This window comes from Octodon degus, unplaced genomic scaffold (assembly GCF_000260255.1).
Source record: "Octodon degus isolate 3935 unplaced genomic scaffold, OctDeg1.0 scaffold00028, whole genome shotgun sequence".
NCBI lineage: Eukaryota > Metazoa > Chordata > Mammalia > Rodentia > Octodontidae > Octodon > Octodon degus.
The window spans coordinates 3,785,333-3,803,052 of record NW_004524604.1 but is presented as its reverse complement, the minus strand read 5'-3'; the positions used below and the strand labels follow the sequence as shown (position 1 = coordinate 3,803,052).

At 38.1% G+C, this 17,720-nt stretch overlaps 2 protein-coding genes across 9 annotated transcripts in view; one reads left to right on the top strand and one right to left on the bottom strand.

Annotated features, from left to right (window-relative positions):
• Ptpn13 (protein tyrosine phosphatase, non-receptor type 13) overlaps nucleotides 1-17,720 on the top strand; it is a 229,009-nt gene that overhangs the window by 188,280 nt on the left and 23,009 nt on the right. For all 8 annotated transcript variants that reach the window (XM_023712954.1, XM_023712955.1, XM_004629264.2 and 5 more), the window contains 12 exons: nucleotides 772-865; nucleotides 1,441-1,526; nucleotides 2,552-2,714; nucleotides 3,707-3,921; nucleotides 4,038-4,136; nucleotides 4,395-4,759; nucleotides 7,431-7,617; nucleotides 9,285-9,443; nucleotides 10,474-10,645; nucleotides 10,739-10,949; nucleotides 13,834-13,904; nucleotides 16,495-16,556. In XM_023712954.1, coding sequence (XP_023568722.1) covers nucleotides 772-865; nucleotides 1,441-1,526; nucleotides 2,552-2,714; nucleotides 3,707-3,921; nucleotides 4,038-4,136; nucleotides 4,395-4,759; nucleotides 7,431-7,617; nucleotides 9,285-9,443; nucleotides 10,474-10,645; nucleotides 10,739-10,949; nucleotides 13,834-13,904; nucleotides 16,495-16,556 — 1,884 coding nt within the window. The remainder of the gene's footprint in view (nucleotides 1-771; nucleotides 866-1,440; nucleotides 1,527-2,551; nucleotides 2,715-3,706; nucleotides 3,922-4,037; nucleotides 4,137-4,394; nucleotides 4,760-7,430; nucleotides 7,618-9,284; nucleotides 9,444-10,473; nucleotides 10,646-10,738; nucleotides 10,950-13,833; nucleotides 13,905-16,494; nucleotides 16,557-17,720) is intronic.
• Nucleotides 16,035-16,381, bottom strand: LOC101585684 (putative 60S ribosomal protein L37a). Its single transcript, XM_004629168.2, has one exon. The coding sequence runs from the start codon at nucleotides 16,366-16,368 to the stop codon at nucleotides 16,090-16,092; it is 279 nt and encodes a 92-aa protein (XP_004629225.1). The 5' UTR covers nucleotides 16,369-16,381; the 3' UTR covers nucleotides 16,035-16,089.

Here is a 17,720-nt window from a genome sequence, read left to right as displayed (position 1 = left end):
ATGTGTCTAAATGTATGGATAAGTTTTATTTTTTATTTTTTGTTTGGTTTTTTGAGACACAGTCTGTCTGTGCAGTCTAAGCTGGCCTTCAACTCACTTTGTAGCCCAAGCTGGCCTCGAACTCACAGCAATGCTCCTGTGAAAAAGCCTCAGCCTCCAGAGTGCTGGGATTGCAGGCATATGCCACCATGCTTGGCCATAAAACTAATTTTTAAAAAGTAACTGTAACACTTTTCCTCTCTCTTTCATCTTTCTATAGTAAAATGAAATTAAAAACTGCGTGGCTATAAAAGATACAAAACTTACTACATTTTGCGTGTAAAAAAATCTTCTCTGATGTGCCTTTTAAATTTTTTCTAAAAAGTCTTTTTCCTTTTCTCATGGGATTTGCTCCCAGGTTGGCAAATGTGATCTGGAACTGTTACTCCTTACCCTGTTCTTTTTCTGATTGTTATGTTCTCATGCAAACTTTGCATAGATGGACTTTGCCTTCTGCTTGCTTATAGTGCATGACAGAATCACAAAGGAAGAGCAATTCCTGATATCATTGAGATCTAGCATAGTGTTACTTCCTGATTTGAATAGTTTGACAAAAACAAACTGCTGTGACATTTGGAAAGTTATCTAACAGTATTCTTGGGTATTGATATAATTGCACATGTGGACATAATGCTTCTCCTTTGTCTGGTCAACTGAATCCTTTCTAATGCTCAAATCTGACAAAGTACAAAATTTTTCACGTTACCAAATGTTTTTTGTTTTTCTCTTTAGGGAGGTGTGAATACCAGTGTCAAACATGGTGGAATTTATGTGAAAGCTGTTATTCCCAAAGGAGCAGCAGAGTCTGATGGAAGAATCCATAAAGGTATGCTTTTATGTGTGTAGGAATTATGTGTACAAATATCACAACATACAGATAAAAGTAATACAACTGACATAGACACTTAAATTCATAATGTGAAATAAGAACATACTTAGAAACTACATTAAGAGATGCATTGATACCACTTTAAAAAGTCTTCTTGCATCTTATTCCTTAGTATCAGAACATGTACACAGTGTTTTACTGTGTATTTGGACCTGATAATAAGCAAGTTGCCAGAGAATGGAGAGTGTCCTAGCAAGTGTCCTTACAAAAAGACCAAAAAACTGACATTTACATTTCCAAGGACTAATTAGGGACTTGCCTCCATCCTATAGATTTGTAGTTTAACATTTTTTTATGATTTAAATTGGTTTTTATAAAGATACTCTAAAACTATAATAAAATTCATCATAAAATTGAAGAAGAAATTAAATAACATGTTCAAGGAGTTAGGAAACACTTTTGTCCCAAATCTGTATGAATCTCTCCTAAAATTAATGTGAAGTAGAACTAGCAGATGTAAGTATGTAGAATATTTGTGATTTCTTTCTTTCAAAATTACTGCCTAATTTTAGGTGATCGTGTGCTAGCTGTCAATGGAGTAAGTCTGGAAGGAGCTACGCATAAGCAAGCTGTGGAAATACTGAGAAATACAGGACAGGTAGTGAATCATTATACCTGCCTGTTAAGATGCCCTAAAGGGCCTGGGGAAGATATGGGTCTGAGCTGGGGAGATAGGTTGGCAGTCTAAGCACCTGCCTGGCAAGTGCTAAGACCCGGGTTCCATCCCTGATACCACATGCCATGCTAGCCCCAGAACCCTGGGTACATGCTGGCCATGGTGGCTCATGCCTGTGATCCCAGCACTGGGGAGGCTGAGACAGGAGGATTGCTATGAGTCCAAGCTGCATAGCAAGACCCTGTACCAAATAAATAAATAAATGTAAAACTTTTTTTTTAAAAAAAGATATCCTAAAAAGACATTATAATATGTGAATGATGTCAGTTGCACAGAGACCTTGGTTAGTCAAGAAACTAAGACTGACTTATGCAACCATCCTGGATCTGGTTTTTGCCTTCAAAAAAATAGAAAAGTTTTTTTAATAAGGAAGCTGGTTTTCTGGGTCTTGTTTAGCCCAAATATTACCAAACATACATGATAGAAAGGGATGGAGATTGAATTGCTTAAATGTTTCATAAACATTTACTAGTTGTTAGTGATTTTTTTTTTCACTTCTAATCATTCTTCAACCCAAAAGCTGAAGTCATTTTATTTAGTAACTTTTGGTAAAAAGCTGAAACCAGAGTTTAAGTTTCAGATCTGGGAATCTACCAAATTATTTGTAATGGTTTTTTATATTATAATTTAGTGTTAATTTTTTTCTAATACCCAAATTTTCAATGATTCTTATGCCATTATTATAGATTTTAACATTTTATGATAGATTTTCTTTATGATAAATATTAATGGTTTTTACTCAATATTTTTATACAGAAAATAAAATTTGATCTTGAAACTTTTCAACCTTTCTTTTGTAGGTTTTTGTTTTTGGGGGTTTTTTTTCCATCTGGCTATATTTTGGTAGAACAAGTAGTTAGTTTCTTTTATACTCCAACTGTACAAAGTCCTGATACTATTTTCTTATTAATCTTCCTGATCAGTGAAGTGCTATTTCATTTATCCAGGTGGTTCATCTACTGTTAGAAAAAGGGCAGCCCCCAGCATCCAAGGAACAGGTCCCTGTGGCCCTGCACTGCACCTTGCCAGATCAGAATCCACAAGGTCAAGCCCCAGAAAACATGGTGAAGAAAGCAACTCATGTCAAAGACTATAGCTTTGTTACTGAAGGTCAGGTCTTGAAAACCTCTCGCGTGTCAGTGTGAAGTTATTACATTATTCAAAATATGATGGTTGATTGTTGGTTTACAACTCATGGCCTATTTGAGTACTATTCCACCTAATACTACCCAAATTCTGGTCTTTCTTACAAAATTTGCCATCCGGTGGACATATCACCAATTGGTAGTAAAATTTGAAAATTAAGAATGATGTAATAGTGAATTCTTCCATATTTATAATATTGGAATAACTTTTATCTGAGATTCCAGCTTTCTACCCCTAAAAAGGCTCAAATCCTCTTTACCATATAAATATGGTGATGGTACATAGTCACGGTTTGCCTTTTTTTTAATCTCTATTTGATCACACAATGTTAGCAGTTCTGAATCAATGCCAAAAATAAGATGGTCCAGCCTATATTATTTTTCCTGATTATGGAAATAAAAATAACTATTTTTTTCACACTGGTCTTTTTTATCATTTTTCTTTCATTGTGAGTTTTGTTTTTTTGTTTTGTTTCTGCTTTTTGATATTTGTTCCTTTATCTTGCTACCAAGAATTTTATTAGAATGCCATTGTAATATTTCTGGATTAAGTTAGTCCTCACCAAAACATTTATGTCAATTTATGTTTTCATACCCTTAGCTAACATTTATCCTGCTGTTCTTACCTAAATTTTGCTGGATTCTCAATGCTGTTGTTCTTACCTGAATTTCTCTCGTATTTCCCCTTCTCTGGATTACCTCACCTCACATGCCCCTGTTAAACTGTCTTTCATGCCTCAGAAATCTTTTCTGTTGAAGCAGTTTAGTCCTTGTAAGTAATTCATTAAGTTTTCTTAATGACATAGTAAAAAAATAGGATCTGAATATGATGTGAAGGTGCGCTGTGTAACTACAGAGGGAAAAAGGGTTTTTAAAATATATCTAAAAGTATGTATTTTTGTATGCATGTGTGCATGCACAACTTTTAAATGTTTAATTTTTACATCTTTTTTCCAGAAAATACATTTGAGGTAAAACTATTGAAAAATAGCTCGGGCTTAGGATTCAGCTTTTCTCGAGAAGATAATCTTATACCAGAGCAAATGAGCACCAGCATAGTAAGGGTTAAAAAGCTCTTTCCTGGACAACCAGCAGCAGAGAGTGGAAAAATTGATGTGGGAGATGTTATCTTGAAAGTGAATGGAGCCTCTTTGACAGGACTGTCACAGCAGGTGAGCCTTAGCACTGGAGTAGAGTATTTGTAACAAGGAGCTGGGTAGATTGGGCCTTGCAGGCTGGTCTTGGTGCTGGTTAATGGTGTCTCCATTTGTTACTCGTGGTATCCCAGGAAGTCATATCTGCTCTCCGGGGAACAGCTCCAGAAGTGTGCTTGCTTCTCTGTAGACCTCCACCTGGTGTGCTGCCAGAAATTGATACTGCTCTTCTGGTAAGAAGAAATAATCTATATTTTTATAGAATGCATATTTTGTAACTTGTTGATTCAGCCGTAGCACTTTCATCATGGATTAGTCTGCTGGGTTTCATCCCTAGCTAATTCTGTATCTGGGAGTGCTGTTTATTTTTATTGTCAGAAAAGTGACTATTTTAATAGAAAGTGCTGTTATTCAACAGGTTTGTTTCGAGTTGAGTGCTTCTAAATTGATATAAGTTCTCACCATCTGGCCTCTTTAAATATGTGTTACAGACCCCACTCCATTCTCCAGCCCAGGTGCTTCCGAGCAGCAGTAGAGACCCTTCTCAGCCATCATGGGTGGAGCCGAGCACCAGCTCAGGTGGAAATGAAATGTCTGACAAAAACAAGAAGCCATGCAAGTCTCCCTCCAGGAAAGATAGCTACAGTGACAGCAGTGGGAATGGAGAAGATGACTTGATAAAAGCTCCAGCAAAGATATCAAACATGACCTGGAGTTCAGCTTTGCACCAGACTCTAAACAACATGGTATCCCAAGCACAGAGTCAACATGCAGCACCCAAGAGTCAAGAAAATGCAATGTACACTATGTTTTACCATCCTCAGAAAATACCCAATAAACCGGAGTTTGAGGACAGGTATTGTCAGTTTTATGCTTAACACTCAAAACAACAGAAGGAGGGAGGGGAAAGGAGGGAAGAGAGAGAGAAAAATTGATGCCCCCAACCCCCAGGAGTTTGGCTGTGAACTTCCCAGGGATTGGGGAAATGATGACTTTATTCAGTGTCTAGTACTGTGACTTAACAGTTTTGTTTCCTAAGCCTCTTGAGCATATTCACCAGTAATTGAGAAAATTGTTTTTCAGTACTACTCAATCAAAAATGGAAGAGATTTAGTTAGGTGATAATGCACTAGAAGATTAGTGCAAATTACACAGGGAAGGGAGTGGAGAGAAAAGCTTGAAAGTTGCAGAAAACAAGATGAGAAAAGAAGAAATGATTAAAAGCATAGAAGCATACAAAGAAAACATTGCATCAATACCTCTAGAAGTAACTCTTACATTTTACATTTGTTTGTATCTGTGTACTATCTAGGCCTAACTGTATTTGTTTTAGATGTTTGTGTTTTTGTTTTTCCTCCCTTTTATTCAAATAACTCCAAGAGTGAGACATTTAGTCTTCTTTTTTAAATTCAGTTGAAATATATATTAATCTTCTGTTAATCTTAACAACTAGGAGTCAAGTATGATAATATTAAGGCCAGCCAAATAGCTCAGCAGACTAAAGCACCTGCAAGCAGGCGCAGGGACCAGGGGTTCAATCCCCAGGCCTGCTGTGCTGGCCCCACCCCTGGGGTGTGCTGAGACTGGGCATGGTGGCGCACGCCTGTAAGCCCAGCTCTTGGGAGGCTGTAAAAAGGTGGATCACTATGAGTCTGATCTAGTACTGAGACCCTAAACATCCTATAGAACCTTCCCTATGAAAGCGTCATATCATAGTGATACATGCATACCTATGTTTATAGCAGCACAATTTGTAATTGCCAGAACTTGGAAACAATCAAAATGCCCATCACATGTGGAATGGTTGAAAAAGATGTGGTACTTTTATATAATGGAGTACTACGCAGCTATAAAGAATGATAAACTTGAAGCCTTCATATTTAAGTGGATGCCCCTTGAAGATATACTTATTAGTGAAATAAACCAGACCCACATCTGTAAATATCGTATTATCTCCCTAATATAAGGACTTACAATTCCGTATATGACTAGGTTTCTAAATTTCTTTGTAAAAATATGTAAATGCTTATTTCTACTTTTATATAATTATTTTTCCTTCATATTCTGTAAGGACTTAAAGTTCAACATATCAATATCTGATGGAAAATACCTGTTCCAGGATATGCCAAAATGTTTGATATTTCTACAGATAGGATAAACCATTCTGCATATATTGCAGGTTAATAATTAGCTTCTCTTCTGGAGAGTTAACAACCAAGTTAGCAGATCAAAATTTGGAGAAAAGGAAGGGCTGCATGATTAGCCAACATTTTGGCCCTAGCCTTTCAAGGTCAGTGAAGACTCGGGACATAGGAGAACCTGTACTGTAACAACATGTAACTCAGTTGTGCTCCAAATTTTCTGATCAAGAAGATTATGGAGCCACAGAGAAATGTGTTTGAGGATTTAAAGTGAGCCTGGGGAGAATCACATGGAGAGAAAAAACATTTTCTCAAGCTTTCACAGAGAGCAAATTGGTCAAGCAGTGGCCATGACTCATCCTCATGTCAGACACTGACGAAAGAATGTACAAAAGGTGGTACATGGCTGTAGGATAAATCCTGAGAGTACTTGGCTGACCTTATCAGATACAAAAGTTACAATTCTGGGTATATAGGTCTTGCTATATCTTGGTCTTAACCATCCAGCAGAAAAGTCTAAAAATGAGGTATATAAAGTAAATCCATATTAATACGATGAGCTGTAAAAGGCTCAAGTCAATAACTTCTGAGGATAACCCACTAATATTATAGACTGCTAGACAATGTTAGATTGTTTAGTTGAATTCAAACACTTATAGTATTTAGATGCCAATAGAATATTCACCTCTGACAGGAGAAAATAAATAAATCAATAAAAAAATTTTTTAAAAGATACAAGGGAAAGATCATTTTGTATTTATATATACAAAATAGGATAAATTTACAGCTACTTTCACTTAACTCAATGAAAAGAAAGAGGTGTACTAACAGTGCTTGGTCAGAATATCCTGTCTGCTTCTTGTATCATGGATAACCACTAAGAAGATAACAATGTACAATGTATTGACTATCAAAACTGTCCTGTTAATCAGCTGTGAAACTGTCTCATTCATATTTATTTCTCAATAAAGAAAAATAAATAAAAAAGAAGCTTCCCTAAAATACCAAAAAAAAAAAAAAGATAATATTAGCATACAATATACAAATAAATTCATAGCCGGGCATTTAAATTCTGGGGTGCTGTGCCAGCCCCTGCCTGCTACTGAGACAATGATTGAGACCAGGCGTGGTGGCACTCACCTGTAACCCAGCGCTAGGACGCTGAAAACAGGAGGATCACTATGTGTCCAGTCTGTTTAGTGAGACCCTGTACTAAATACATTAAAAATATAAATATAAATAAGATAAATTCATAGTCAAAAATCGGACAAAAATTAGCTACGCTCTCAAAACCAGACAGGAATTTTTGAGCTTCACTTGTTATGGCACAGTTTATGATTTATGACATTGGAATGTATCTGAAAATAGTCTTCTTTCTCATCTCAGTGGTAACCTTTCTTCTCCTCCACCATTGGATATGACTCCTGGCCAGAGCTGTCAACCCCACTTAGAATCTGATTCCTCTAATTCAGTGGGTCAGTATCACATACATCACAGTTCTGAACCAGCTAGCCGAGAAAACTTGACCACTTTGAAAAATGACCTGGAAAACCACCTTGAAGACTTTGAGCTGGTAAGGTATTTCAGAATCCTGTATTTTCTCGTGCAGATGCAGACACTCATGATTTCCCTTTAGTTGGGGGTGGGGGAGAAGCTACCTTTTAGAGTAGCTTCATGTTCGTATCTAATAAATAATATCGAGTGTCTTTCTCTGCTGAAAAATTAGAGAAAAGGACAAAAAAATAATAATAGTAACATAAAAATTCTGGGAACAAGTCCCTGGCTCGGTTGCTGACTTTCTGCCCTATGGAAACACCTGTGCAGAAGTCACTTCTGCTTCTTAGCAGTTTCGACTATACAATGGGGCTAGTCACCTGAGAGGACTGTAGATAAATTAAAGAAATATGTCTGCAAAGCACAGCTACAGACTAGACCAGCAGTGGCAAACCGATGGCACATGTGCCACAGCAGGCTGTTTATATCATTGAAAGCTCTTAAAGGTTGCCATCACCAGACTGCACACTTAGTAAACCATATTTTCATTTGTTTCTCAATTTTGAGTAAACTGTACCTATTTAATTTTTAAAGTTTGAATATTTTCTCTCACTTTTTCCTCATATGCCTTACAGGAATGCTTCATATTATGATAATAGCCTTTGAACTTGTAAACCTACAAGCCAACCTTGAAAACAAAATTTCTAAGTATATTAATCTTTTTATGAGTTGAAAACCTATTTTAATACTGCTTTATATAATCTTTATTGTAAAAAGCCATCTTTAAAAAATGATTAAATCTATGTATATCTCACCATCAAAAAATCATAAATATTCTGGAGCTGATCTGTTCAAGTGTTTTATTTCCCTGTCATGGTGTGTGTAGCATCTCCTCCTTCGGCTTCATTCTTAGCGGTAGAATGAAAAAGACATTTGAATGGTCTCCTTCAAATCTGTCATCATCCACGTGAGCAACCTGTGTATCTCAGTGGAAATCTTAAGATGTTTTGTTTGCACATCTTAATAAATGAAGTTTAGATATGTAATCAATCAAAAACTCCCTGTGTGAACCAGAAACAGCACAAAACACCTACTTGTTTGGCATCTATTTTTGGTGTTTAGAAATATGTGAAAACCTTTCCTAAATCTTTCCTCTAAAAGTATTTTTTGATTATCAAAGAATAGTAGCTGATGTGTCCTTGTTTAGCCTAGAAATGCAAAAATGGGAAAATCCTAGAAAAATGTCTATATTCTGTCTCTGCTATTTGGAGACACACACATAATGTTGTACTTAAACCCAACTTTTACATGCTTGGGGGAAGGAAGTATTTCAGCTACAGATGAAAGACTTGGGTTTTTTCACTTGGTCAAGTTAAGTAAACTTTTTTTTTTTTTTTTTTTTGTGGTACCAGGGATTGAACTCAGGACTCTACACTTTCCAGGCAAGCACTTATTCTACTGAGCTATTTTCCCGGCCCCCATGGCAGAAGGATTTTTTTTTTTTCTTTTTCTCTGAATGCCTTCAGGGCAGGTTTGGCTGGCTTGAGTTCTGGGGATTGAATCACAGCAACCTGAGCCTGACTGCTTTGTTGAAGCAGGCACTTAAAGAGCTGAGCTAAGGGGCAGGCCCCCTAAGTAAACTTTTAAGATTTGTTTTTCTCTTTAGCTAATCACAATAATCATCTTTTCCTTTGGCTGTAGGGTAAAATAGACAACCTTAAAGGAATCACTGTTGTCTTTCCCTAGGAAGTAGAACTGCCCATTACTCTAATTAAATCAGAAAAAGGAAGCCTGGGTTTTACAGTAACCAAAGGCAACCAGAGCATTGGTTGTTATGTTCACGATGTCATACAGGATCCAGCCAAAAGTGACGGAAGGCTAAAGCCTGGAGACCGGCTCATAAAGGTGAGACCTTTGAGAGGAATGGAAGACTTGTGCAAATGTAATTTAATCTTTTTTTTTTTTTTTTTTTTGTCATTATATTGAAATATCTGAGGTGAGTCTGCTGTATAATGAGGTTTGTTCATTTCATGATTTTGGAGATTGAAGGGCATGCATTGGCAAAGAGATCACATTTTGAACAGAAAGCCAAAGACACTAGACTTCCCAGTTCCTTCTTAGAACACACCATGAGGACCTACTGACCTCCTTCTGGACTCTTGTAAAAGCCCCAGCTCTCTGAGGACCACACCTCTAGCACACAGGCTTGGAAGGACAGACTTGCATCTTGTCCCCATCACAGCAGTAACCAAAGACCAATGGTTGTGAACCTGTAACAGGGCTGCTGCAGTGGCCATGGAGAGCCCTTTCTGTCAGCACATGAGCCAAGTATGAGTTGTTTTTTCTAAAGTGAAAGTTCATGGGGCCGGGGAGATGGCTCAGTGAAATAAGTGCTTCCCTGACAAGTGCAAGGGCCTGAGTTCAATCCCAGGTTCCGCAAAAAAAAAAAAAAAAAAAAAAATCTAAACTGAAAGTTCAGTGTTCAGGTTTAATTGTAGTGTTGGCACTTTACAATAAATAAGTAGGTTTAGGTTGAGATTGGGCACTTGGGTCCCTAAAAGGTTCACCATCACTGCCGAAGAATAAGCCAGGGCTAGGGAAAGAACAAGGTTGAGTTAATACAATACTGTTTTTCTGTTGAATTTGTTTTCCTTTTTTACCACTTAAAGGTTTTTAATTTGAAAACCCCATTAATCTCATTAAGGCATATTATGTAGAAAACTAGAAAGATTATGCTGGGCATGGTGGCACAGACCTGTAATCCCAGTGCTAGGGAGGCTAAAATAGGACGATCACTACAAGTTCAAGCTGCATACTGAGACCCTCTACCAAATACATAAAAATAAAAACTAGAAAGATTGTTGTAATTTCTTGGCAATGTAGCTTTGAGCTTCTAAAATTATAATCCTAACTTGCCCGCTTTTGATTTTTGTAGGTTAATGATGCAGATGTTACCAGCATGACTCACACTGACGCCGTGAATCTTCTCCGGGCAGCACCCAAGACAGTCAGATTAGTTCTTGGTCGAGTTCTAGAATTACCCAGGACGCCAGTGTTGCCCCATTTGCTGCCTGACATCACATTAACATGCAACAAAGAAGAGCTGGGTAATGAAAATGCAGGCTTTCTATAGTATGATTTTCTTGGCTAGATTAAATACCATTCTGACTGAGGAAACAATTCTTTTCTATTTATTGAAGGTTTTTGCTTATCTGGAGGGCATGACAGTCTTCATCAAGTGTTATATATTAGTGATATCAATCCAAGGTCAGTTGCCGCTATCGAGGGCAATCTCCAGCTTTTAGATATCATACATTATGTGAACGGTGTCAGCACACAAGGACTGACCTTGGAAGAAGCTAACAGAGCATTAGACACATCGCTTCCCTCGTTGGTGCTGAAAGCAACAAGGTACTCTGCAGTAGTTCATGGGCTTTGTGTATGTGTGTGCATGTACTTCAGGTTGTGCTTATACTTATGCACTCTCATAAGATACTACAAATTAACAATTCACAGACTAGACTAGCAGGGTTTAGCAAAATTAGAATAGACTTCTGGCAGATTAAAGTGGCTAAGTCTTCAAATACATGCTTCCAGTTAATAGAACAGGTAACACATTTATCACTTAAGATGTTTTCAGTTGCAAATAACAGAAATACAAGTCATCTTTGTTAGAACAAGAAAGAGAATTTATTGGTCTATATGATTTTTAAAGCCTGCATAAAGCAGTCGTCAGGTGAAGAGTGCTCAAAGCTCTGGTTCTCTTTCTTTGCTATTTTCAGTTATACTTTGTATTTTAGGGTAGGCAAGTTTCTGCATTGCTTTCATGTTTTATAGCTATGTACGCACCATGCAGAGCAATCTTCAAACCCACCTCACCAGTCACCACTGGCAAAGCGTGTGTGCCTTTGCCCCCAGCCTCAGTAGGGTCAGCTCCTGAACTGAGGCCAAGGGATAAAGGGAAGTTTATTGACATCAGCCAGTACCAGCCCATTCCTAGATTAGGACTGGTCGCTCCTGCTGGCCGACCCTCTGTCACTACTACTGAGATGCAGAACTGCACCTCACTACTGATGAGCTGCCGCTCAGAATAGCTTCACAGGATTAAAAATGCTAATAACAGGTTTACTGTAATGAAATTTTAAAAACATTGTTTCTTCTATAACAAATTACCGTAAACTTAGCGATTTAAGACAAAACATGATAGTTACAGTTCTTGAGATCAGAAGTACAAAATGGGTTTCACTGGGATCAAATCAAGGGATCGTCAGGGTGGCATTTCCTCTGTAGGTTGTCAGAAACAACCCATTTCCTTCCCTTTTCCGCCTTCTACAGACTCCCCATTTTCCGTGGCTTCCTGGTCCCCGCCTGTCTGCGATGCCAGTGGTCACTGCTGTTTCTGCTGCTGCATCTCTCTCTGCCTCTGACTTTCCTGACCCCTATTTCATGTGTTAGGTGGGGCCCCAGTGACAACAGTGCAGTTCTAATAACCCCAGGTAATTTTCCCATCTCTTCTGTCCTATAAAGCCGCATATTCACAGGTTCTGAGGATAGAGCAATATCATTAGCATGTACACATTTGGGGGGGGGTGTTTTTGTTTTTGTTTTTTTTGTGGACCTGGGGATTGAACCCAGGGTGTTGTGCTTCCCAAGCAAGCACTTATTCTACTGAGCTATCTCCCCAGCCCTCATTTGTGGGTTTTACCCATATTTTGCCTGCACAGTGTATAGGAGTCCAAATTACAAAGTAAGACAAATTCACAATTGCGTCTGAATTATTCTTTTTAAATATGGAAATTTATGAATTAAATAATTGATACACATTTTTCCTTCTGAATCTTTTAAGTTAATTGTATACTTTTTTCTTGAATATAATCTCTGACATTACTCTTTTATAGGTTTCTAAAAATTGGATTGGCATACTTTCACAGATCTAGCTAAACATAAATTATTGCAGAAGGGAACTCTTCCAACAGCCTGAGAATATTTTTGTGAAAGTTAACATAGCTGTCACCCTTAGATATAGCAAAATGTCTTGCCTCAAAAGTAATAGAGTATATTCACCCAATCCTGAAATCACTCTCTTTCTGATTTTCTACTTTTGTCTTAACTGTTGTTGCTAAAGATATTGTAGTGGTATTCACAATAACTTTCCCTTTTGTTCTTCATTCAGTCTTCTCTCCACTGTCTTATACATATGTTCTCTTCTAAGTCCATGGTAGCAGTAATGGAGGGATGTGTATTGGTAGTAATTATACTACCAATGTCAAGAACTATAATGGCCCTGGGAATTTACCTGCTTGCAAGCTAATAAGCTAGCCTGTTACTCTTTCATGGACTCAGGCAAAAGACGTATCATCCCTGAATCAAAGATAAGACTTTGTTACTGACCAATATAAAAGTTACTAACAGAAATAAAAGACTGATACAGCAGGCTGCATGAGCATAGTGAAGGGTCAGTTTCAGTGTCCCTTGAAGGCCCATGAGATAACATCTGTGGGACTAATGGATCTGCACAGGAAAGGGAAGTGTAAAAGCAGCCTCAGCAGTCCACCATTTTAGAGAATCTGGCTTTTTGCTGGTGAGGAAGATTGACTCATCCTTCTAGGCTGCTCACCACAAATAGAACCTCAAGAAATAGCCTGGGAGGAAGAGGTTAGGGTCAGGGCCTTGCATTTGTGGGCTGCCCAGCAAGAACCTACAGGATGTTTAAGCCTGTGTCATAATGACCCTCCCAACACTGCCAACCATAGGCAGCCTCCCTTCACGTATCACCCATGGTAAGATTGCATGCTAATCCATGCTCCCCAGAGTTCCATCTTTTTGGCTGGTTTCCTTTTTGGGTGGTACTATTCTTATAATTAACTCTTTGAATGTATACATTCCCTATAGGTTTTCCCTTTAAATATGTAAAAGAAAAACTTATATCAGGGACTTTAGATATATAAAACTTGTAATCTAGAAACTTCTCAATTCATTTATCTCTGAGTTAGCTACTGACTGACAGAGAACTAAGTTATTAGGTCATGAACATTCCAAATGTTTTAAATGAGAGGAGAAACGGGGTGTTGTGTTGAACTGAAATCCAAAGAAAGATTATGTAAAGGAGTTAATGTTTCTTGGGTCATAATTCTCTCCCTCCAGAAAATACGTAGATGAAAACTCATAAAGTGTTGTCTCTACCTCAGTGTGCCTCGCCTTGAGGTCCATCCAAAATAACCCTTAAACTGTTAAATAGTTCAGAGGATAGTTAAACAAATTATCTTAAATCTTGCAACTTTTTTTTTCCCCACAGAGATGGTTACCCGGTGTTTCCAAGTTCAAAGAAATCTGCCATTTCAACTCCAGAGTCAACCAAAGCCAATGGTAAGGGCATATTCATTTTCTAACACAAGCAGTTATGGAGAGCTAGCTTTTTTTTTCTGAATAGCAAATTTATATGTAAAATGCTTTCATTGCTCTTTCAAAATGTTTTGCAGAATCTAAGTGCAAATATTGTATTTTAATGAAATTCAGACTGTACAGTATAGAGGCCAAGTAGTAGAACAGGGTGAGGTACAAAACTCATAGCCAGTGGGCCTAAGCTTATAACCTCAGCAAGTTACTTGATCCATGCATAAGCATTTATTTCCTATTCATAAGTGGGAGTGTCATTATTACTCTTATTATTTTCTACCTTGAAGGGTGATACTTAGGTATAAATGTGAAACACCATTATATTCATCACAAAGTACTCTTCAAAAATGAATTAACTGATTGCCTCTACGTTAGGCAGTGTTCTGGGCATTGTAAATATATAAGTGCACTGTCTCTGCCTTACTTTTTTTAACAAGCAGAAGTTTATAAGTACATATATTTCATATATGCATGAGAGACACCCAGAGAATGGGTAATTTTCAGAGGGGTGGAATTGAATTTCAGTTTAGACAGCATCTTCAATAAATAATAGTAAACTTTTAGGGAAATGATAAGACAAAGAAAAAGGCTTGTATTCTTTATGAGTGGCAAATTGAAAAAACAAGGCAAATAAATGGCAGATAAAGCATAGGTAGCAAAACTCACTAATGTAGATAGATTCCTGTGGTGCTATCTCCAGGCCCACAAGGGACTAAAGCATTCCTCAGAGATTAGTTTTGGTTCTGCCTGGTAGTGATTCTGCCTTACGTTTTAGCATATCAATAAAAATACTAATAATTGTTGTGTCAGCAGTTGAATGCTCATTCTAGATTAAGCATTCTTTTAAATACTTTAATCTTCACAGTAACTCCATAATTCTAGTGTTATTGGTATCACTTTATAGAGAGGGAAACTGAGGCATAGAGAAATTTGATAACCCATGTTCATAGAGTTAATGAAGATGAGAGCCAGAATTTAAACCCAGGAAGTCTGATTCTATGCTCTTTTACATAACCCGGGCCTACAAGTGTAGCTTTTATTGCTAGTACTAGTATGTTAGACATGGAGAAATGTGATTGATCTTGCTGCATTTGAAAAGTAAATTCAGTACTTCAAACATAACTAGTCTTTTAGGTTATTATCTAAGTACCAAAAGTAGCTAGAAGAAACTTTACTATAACAATTGTTTATATTCTAAAAGCTAAAGCTTCTAAATGGCAAAAGAGGTCCTTTTTACTGCCCTCTGTAGTTCCAATTCATGGCAGAATCAGCTCATTAAGAAATCTGGGGACATTTTCTAGTGACCTCTGAGATAATTCTTCTTTGTCACTTCCCAGTGCCCTGCTCTTTGGTGATGCTACCTTGCAAGCTATCTGTGAGATGTTCTGACTTGCTTCTCTTAGCACCAATTTCTTTACAAATTTTAAAATTCATATAGTATCAGTAGCAGGAACTCTCTTCAGGTGGTCAGAATGCAAAATGTTACAACCATCTTGGATAACAGTTTGATAGTTTTTAACCTAATATCTGGCTTATAAATATAGTCATATTTGTAACTTTTTTCAGTTATGCCCATAATGTATTTTCCTATGTTGGAGTGATAGTCTTTATGAAGTGAGATAAAAGGTTTGCTAACCCCCCTAGCTCATGAAGTAGGGTAGTAACTTTCAGCACCTATGGTGTACCCCCATTCATGTGATATAATTTATATTTAATGCCTCACTCTTGAATCTTTCAGCCCTAAGTGAGATTTTATGTCAACTATTTTCTTTTAAGTAATTACTTTTTTCTTAGGCTAACCCTACTTTATTTTATTCTAGTAACTGATCAGTTGATCATTTTGTGATGTGGCCTCTTTTAATTTAGCAATAAAAAAAATCCTCAAAATGTAGGTTATATCCAATTGTGCACGAGATAAAACCCGAGATTCGGTTTGGCATACATTAGGCACAGTCTCCACTGAGCCACATCCCACCCCAGTACTTAGCCAAGGTGGGTCTCAGCACCCACCCCCCCACCCCCCGCTGTGCCACAGCAGACGTGAATGTTGCCATATAGCTTTCATTGGATGTTGCTATATAGCTTTCTTTTTTTTTTCATTACATAAATTAACCTATTTATTATAGGCTAGAGATGTCTCAAATTGTAAGAGCTTCTACTGGTCTTTCAATTCCTTCAGTCTTCTGATGGCTGACTTCACTGTGACCGCCGAAGTGGTATTGTAGGTCCAGGTGCCACCAGCCACGGTCTTCATGCAGGAGCCACAGTGCCAGATCCCCACAGCCCGCCTCTTCATCTTGGTCTTGCCACAGAAGGAGCAGGTGTACTTGGCGTGCTGGCTGATTTCAATCTTCTTCACCATTTTCCGGAGGGAGGCACCATAGCGAGTCCCATATTTACCGACAATGCCGACCTTCTTGGTGCGCTTAGCCATGTCGATGTGAGGAGGCCCAAAATCAGAGAGGAAGACCTATATAGCTTTCATTATGCTGAACCTTTACTGTTAGTGTAACTGGCTCTTCCCCCCCCCCCCCCCCGCCCCCCGTTCTGTTCCTTGCAGGCCACCACGGCTCAGAGCTCTGTATCCAGCCCGCCCTTGCTCCCAGGGACGCATTCTCCAAGGTAGGTAAAGACTACCTTCTGTCGTGTCAGAACTCCCAGATGGTTTCTGTTCACACTGGACTGATTTCATATTTAAATAGTTGTCTTGTTTAGGTAAATTTATTAATAGGAAAGATATTTTTGGTGAATTAATAGGTAAAGTACACAGAGGCCCCATATAAACAACCCTGCATCCTTTGCCACAAACTCAGCCCTTAAATAAGTTAATTCTTAAATGTAACTTTACTCTTGGGATTTTTTTTAATGTGCACAACTTTCTCAGTTGCCTTGTAGGATATGAGAAGAGGAGTACAATTAAGAATAGAGCTGAAGGAGAGCTGGGGAGCTGGCTCAGTGGAATAAGTATTTCCCTGGCAAGCACAAGAGCCTGAGTTCAATCCCCAGTTCTGCCAAAAAAAAAAAAAAAAAAAAAAAAGAATGTTCAAAGACAAGCAACATTTTGGGGCCAGGGAGATAGCTCAGTGTAATAAGTGCTTCCCTGGCAAGCACAAGAGCCTGAGTTCAATTCCTGGTTCTGCAAAAATAAAAAAAATAAAAGAATAGAGCTGAAGGGTCAGCCAGTTAGCTCAGTGGACTGAAGTGTCTGTTTCGGTAGACAACGGTCCTGGGGTTCGATCCCCGGTGTGCCATGGTGGTGCATACCTATAATCCTAGCACTTGGGAGGCTGAAAACAGGAGAATCACTGTGCGTCCAATCTATGTAGTGAGACCCTGTAGACCCTGTACCAAATACATTTTTAAAAGGACAAAAAAGTAAAATAAAATTTATTTTTATTTTTTTTTTTAATTTTTTTTTTAATTTTATTTATTTATGTGTGTGTGTGTCCAGCTCAGCCCACCAGGGGGCGGGGCCGGCTGACATGTGGTGCTGGGGGATTGAACCGCGGTCCCTGTGCTTTGCTAAACTTGTTCTAAGTAGGTGCTTTAGACCACTGAGCCATCACACCAGCCCACAATAAAATTTATTTAAAAAAAAAGAATAGAGCTGAGCACAGTGGCACACACCTATATTATTAGCAACTCAGGAGAATAAAAACTCTGAAGGATAGCTCAGTAGCGTAAGTGCCTTCCTAGCAAGCATAAGGTCCTGAGTTCAATCCCCTGTACAAAAAAATAACCTCTGAGACCAACCTGGGTACTTTTGGGGAGACCCTGTCTCGAAAT

Bases quoted from the DNA above. Each gene is read 5' to 3' on its own strand.
- LOC101585684 (XM_004629168.2), bottom strand. From the start codon at position 16,368: ATGGCTAAGCGCACCAAGAAGGTCGGCATTGTCGGTAAATATGGGACT.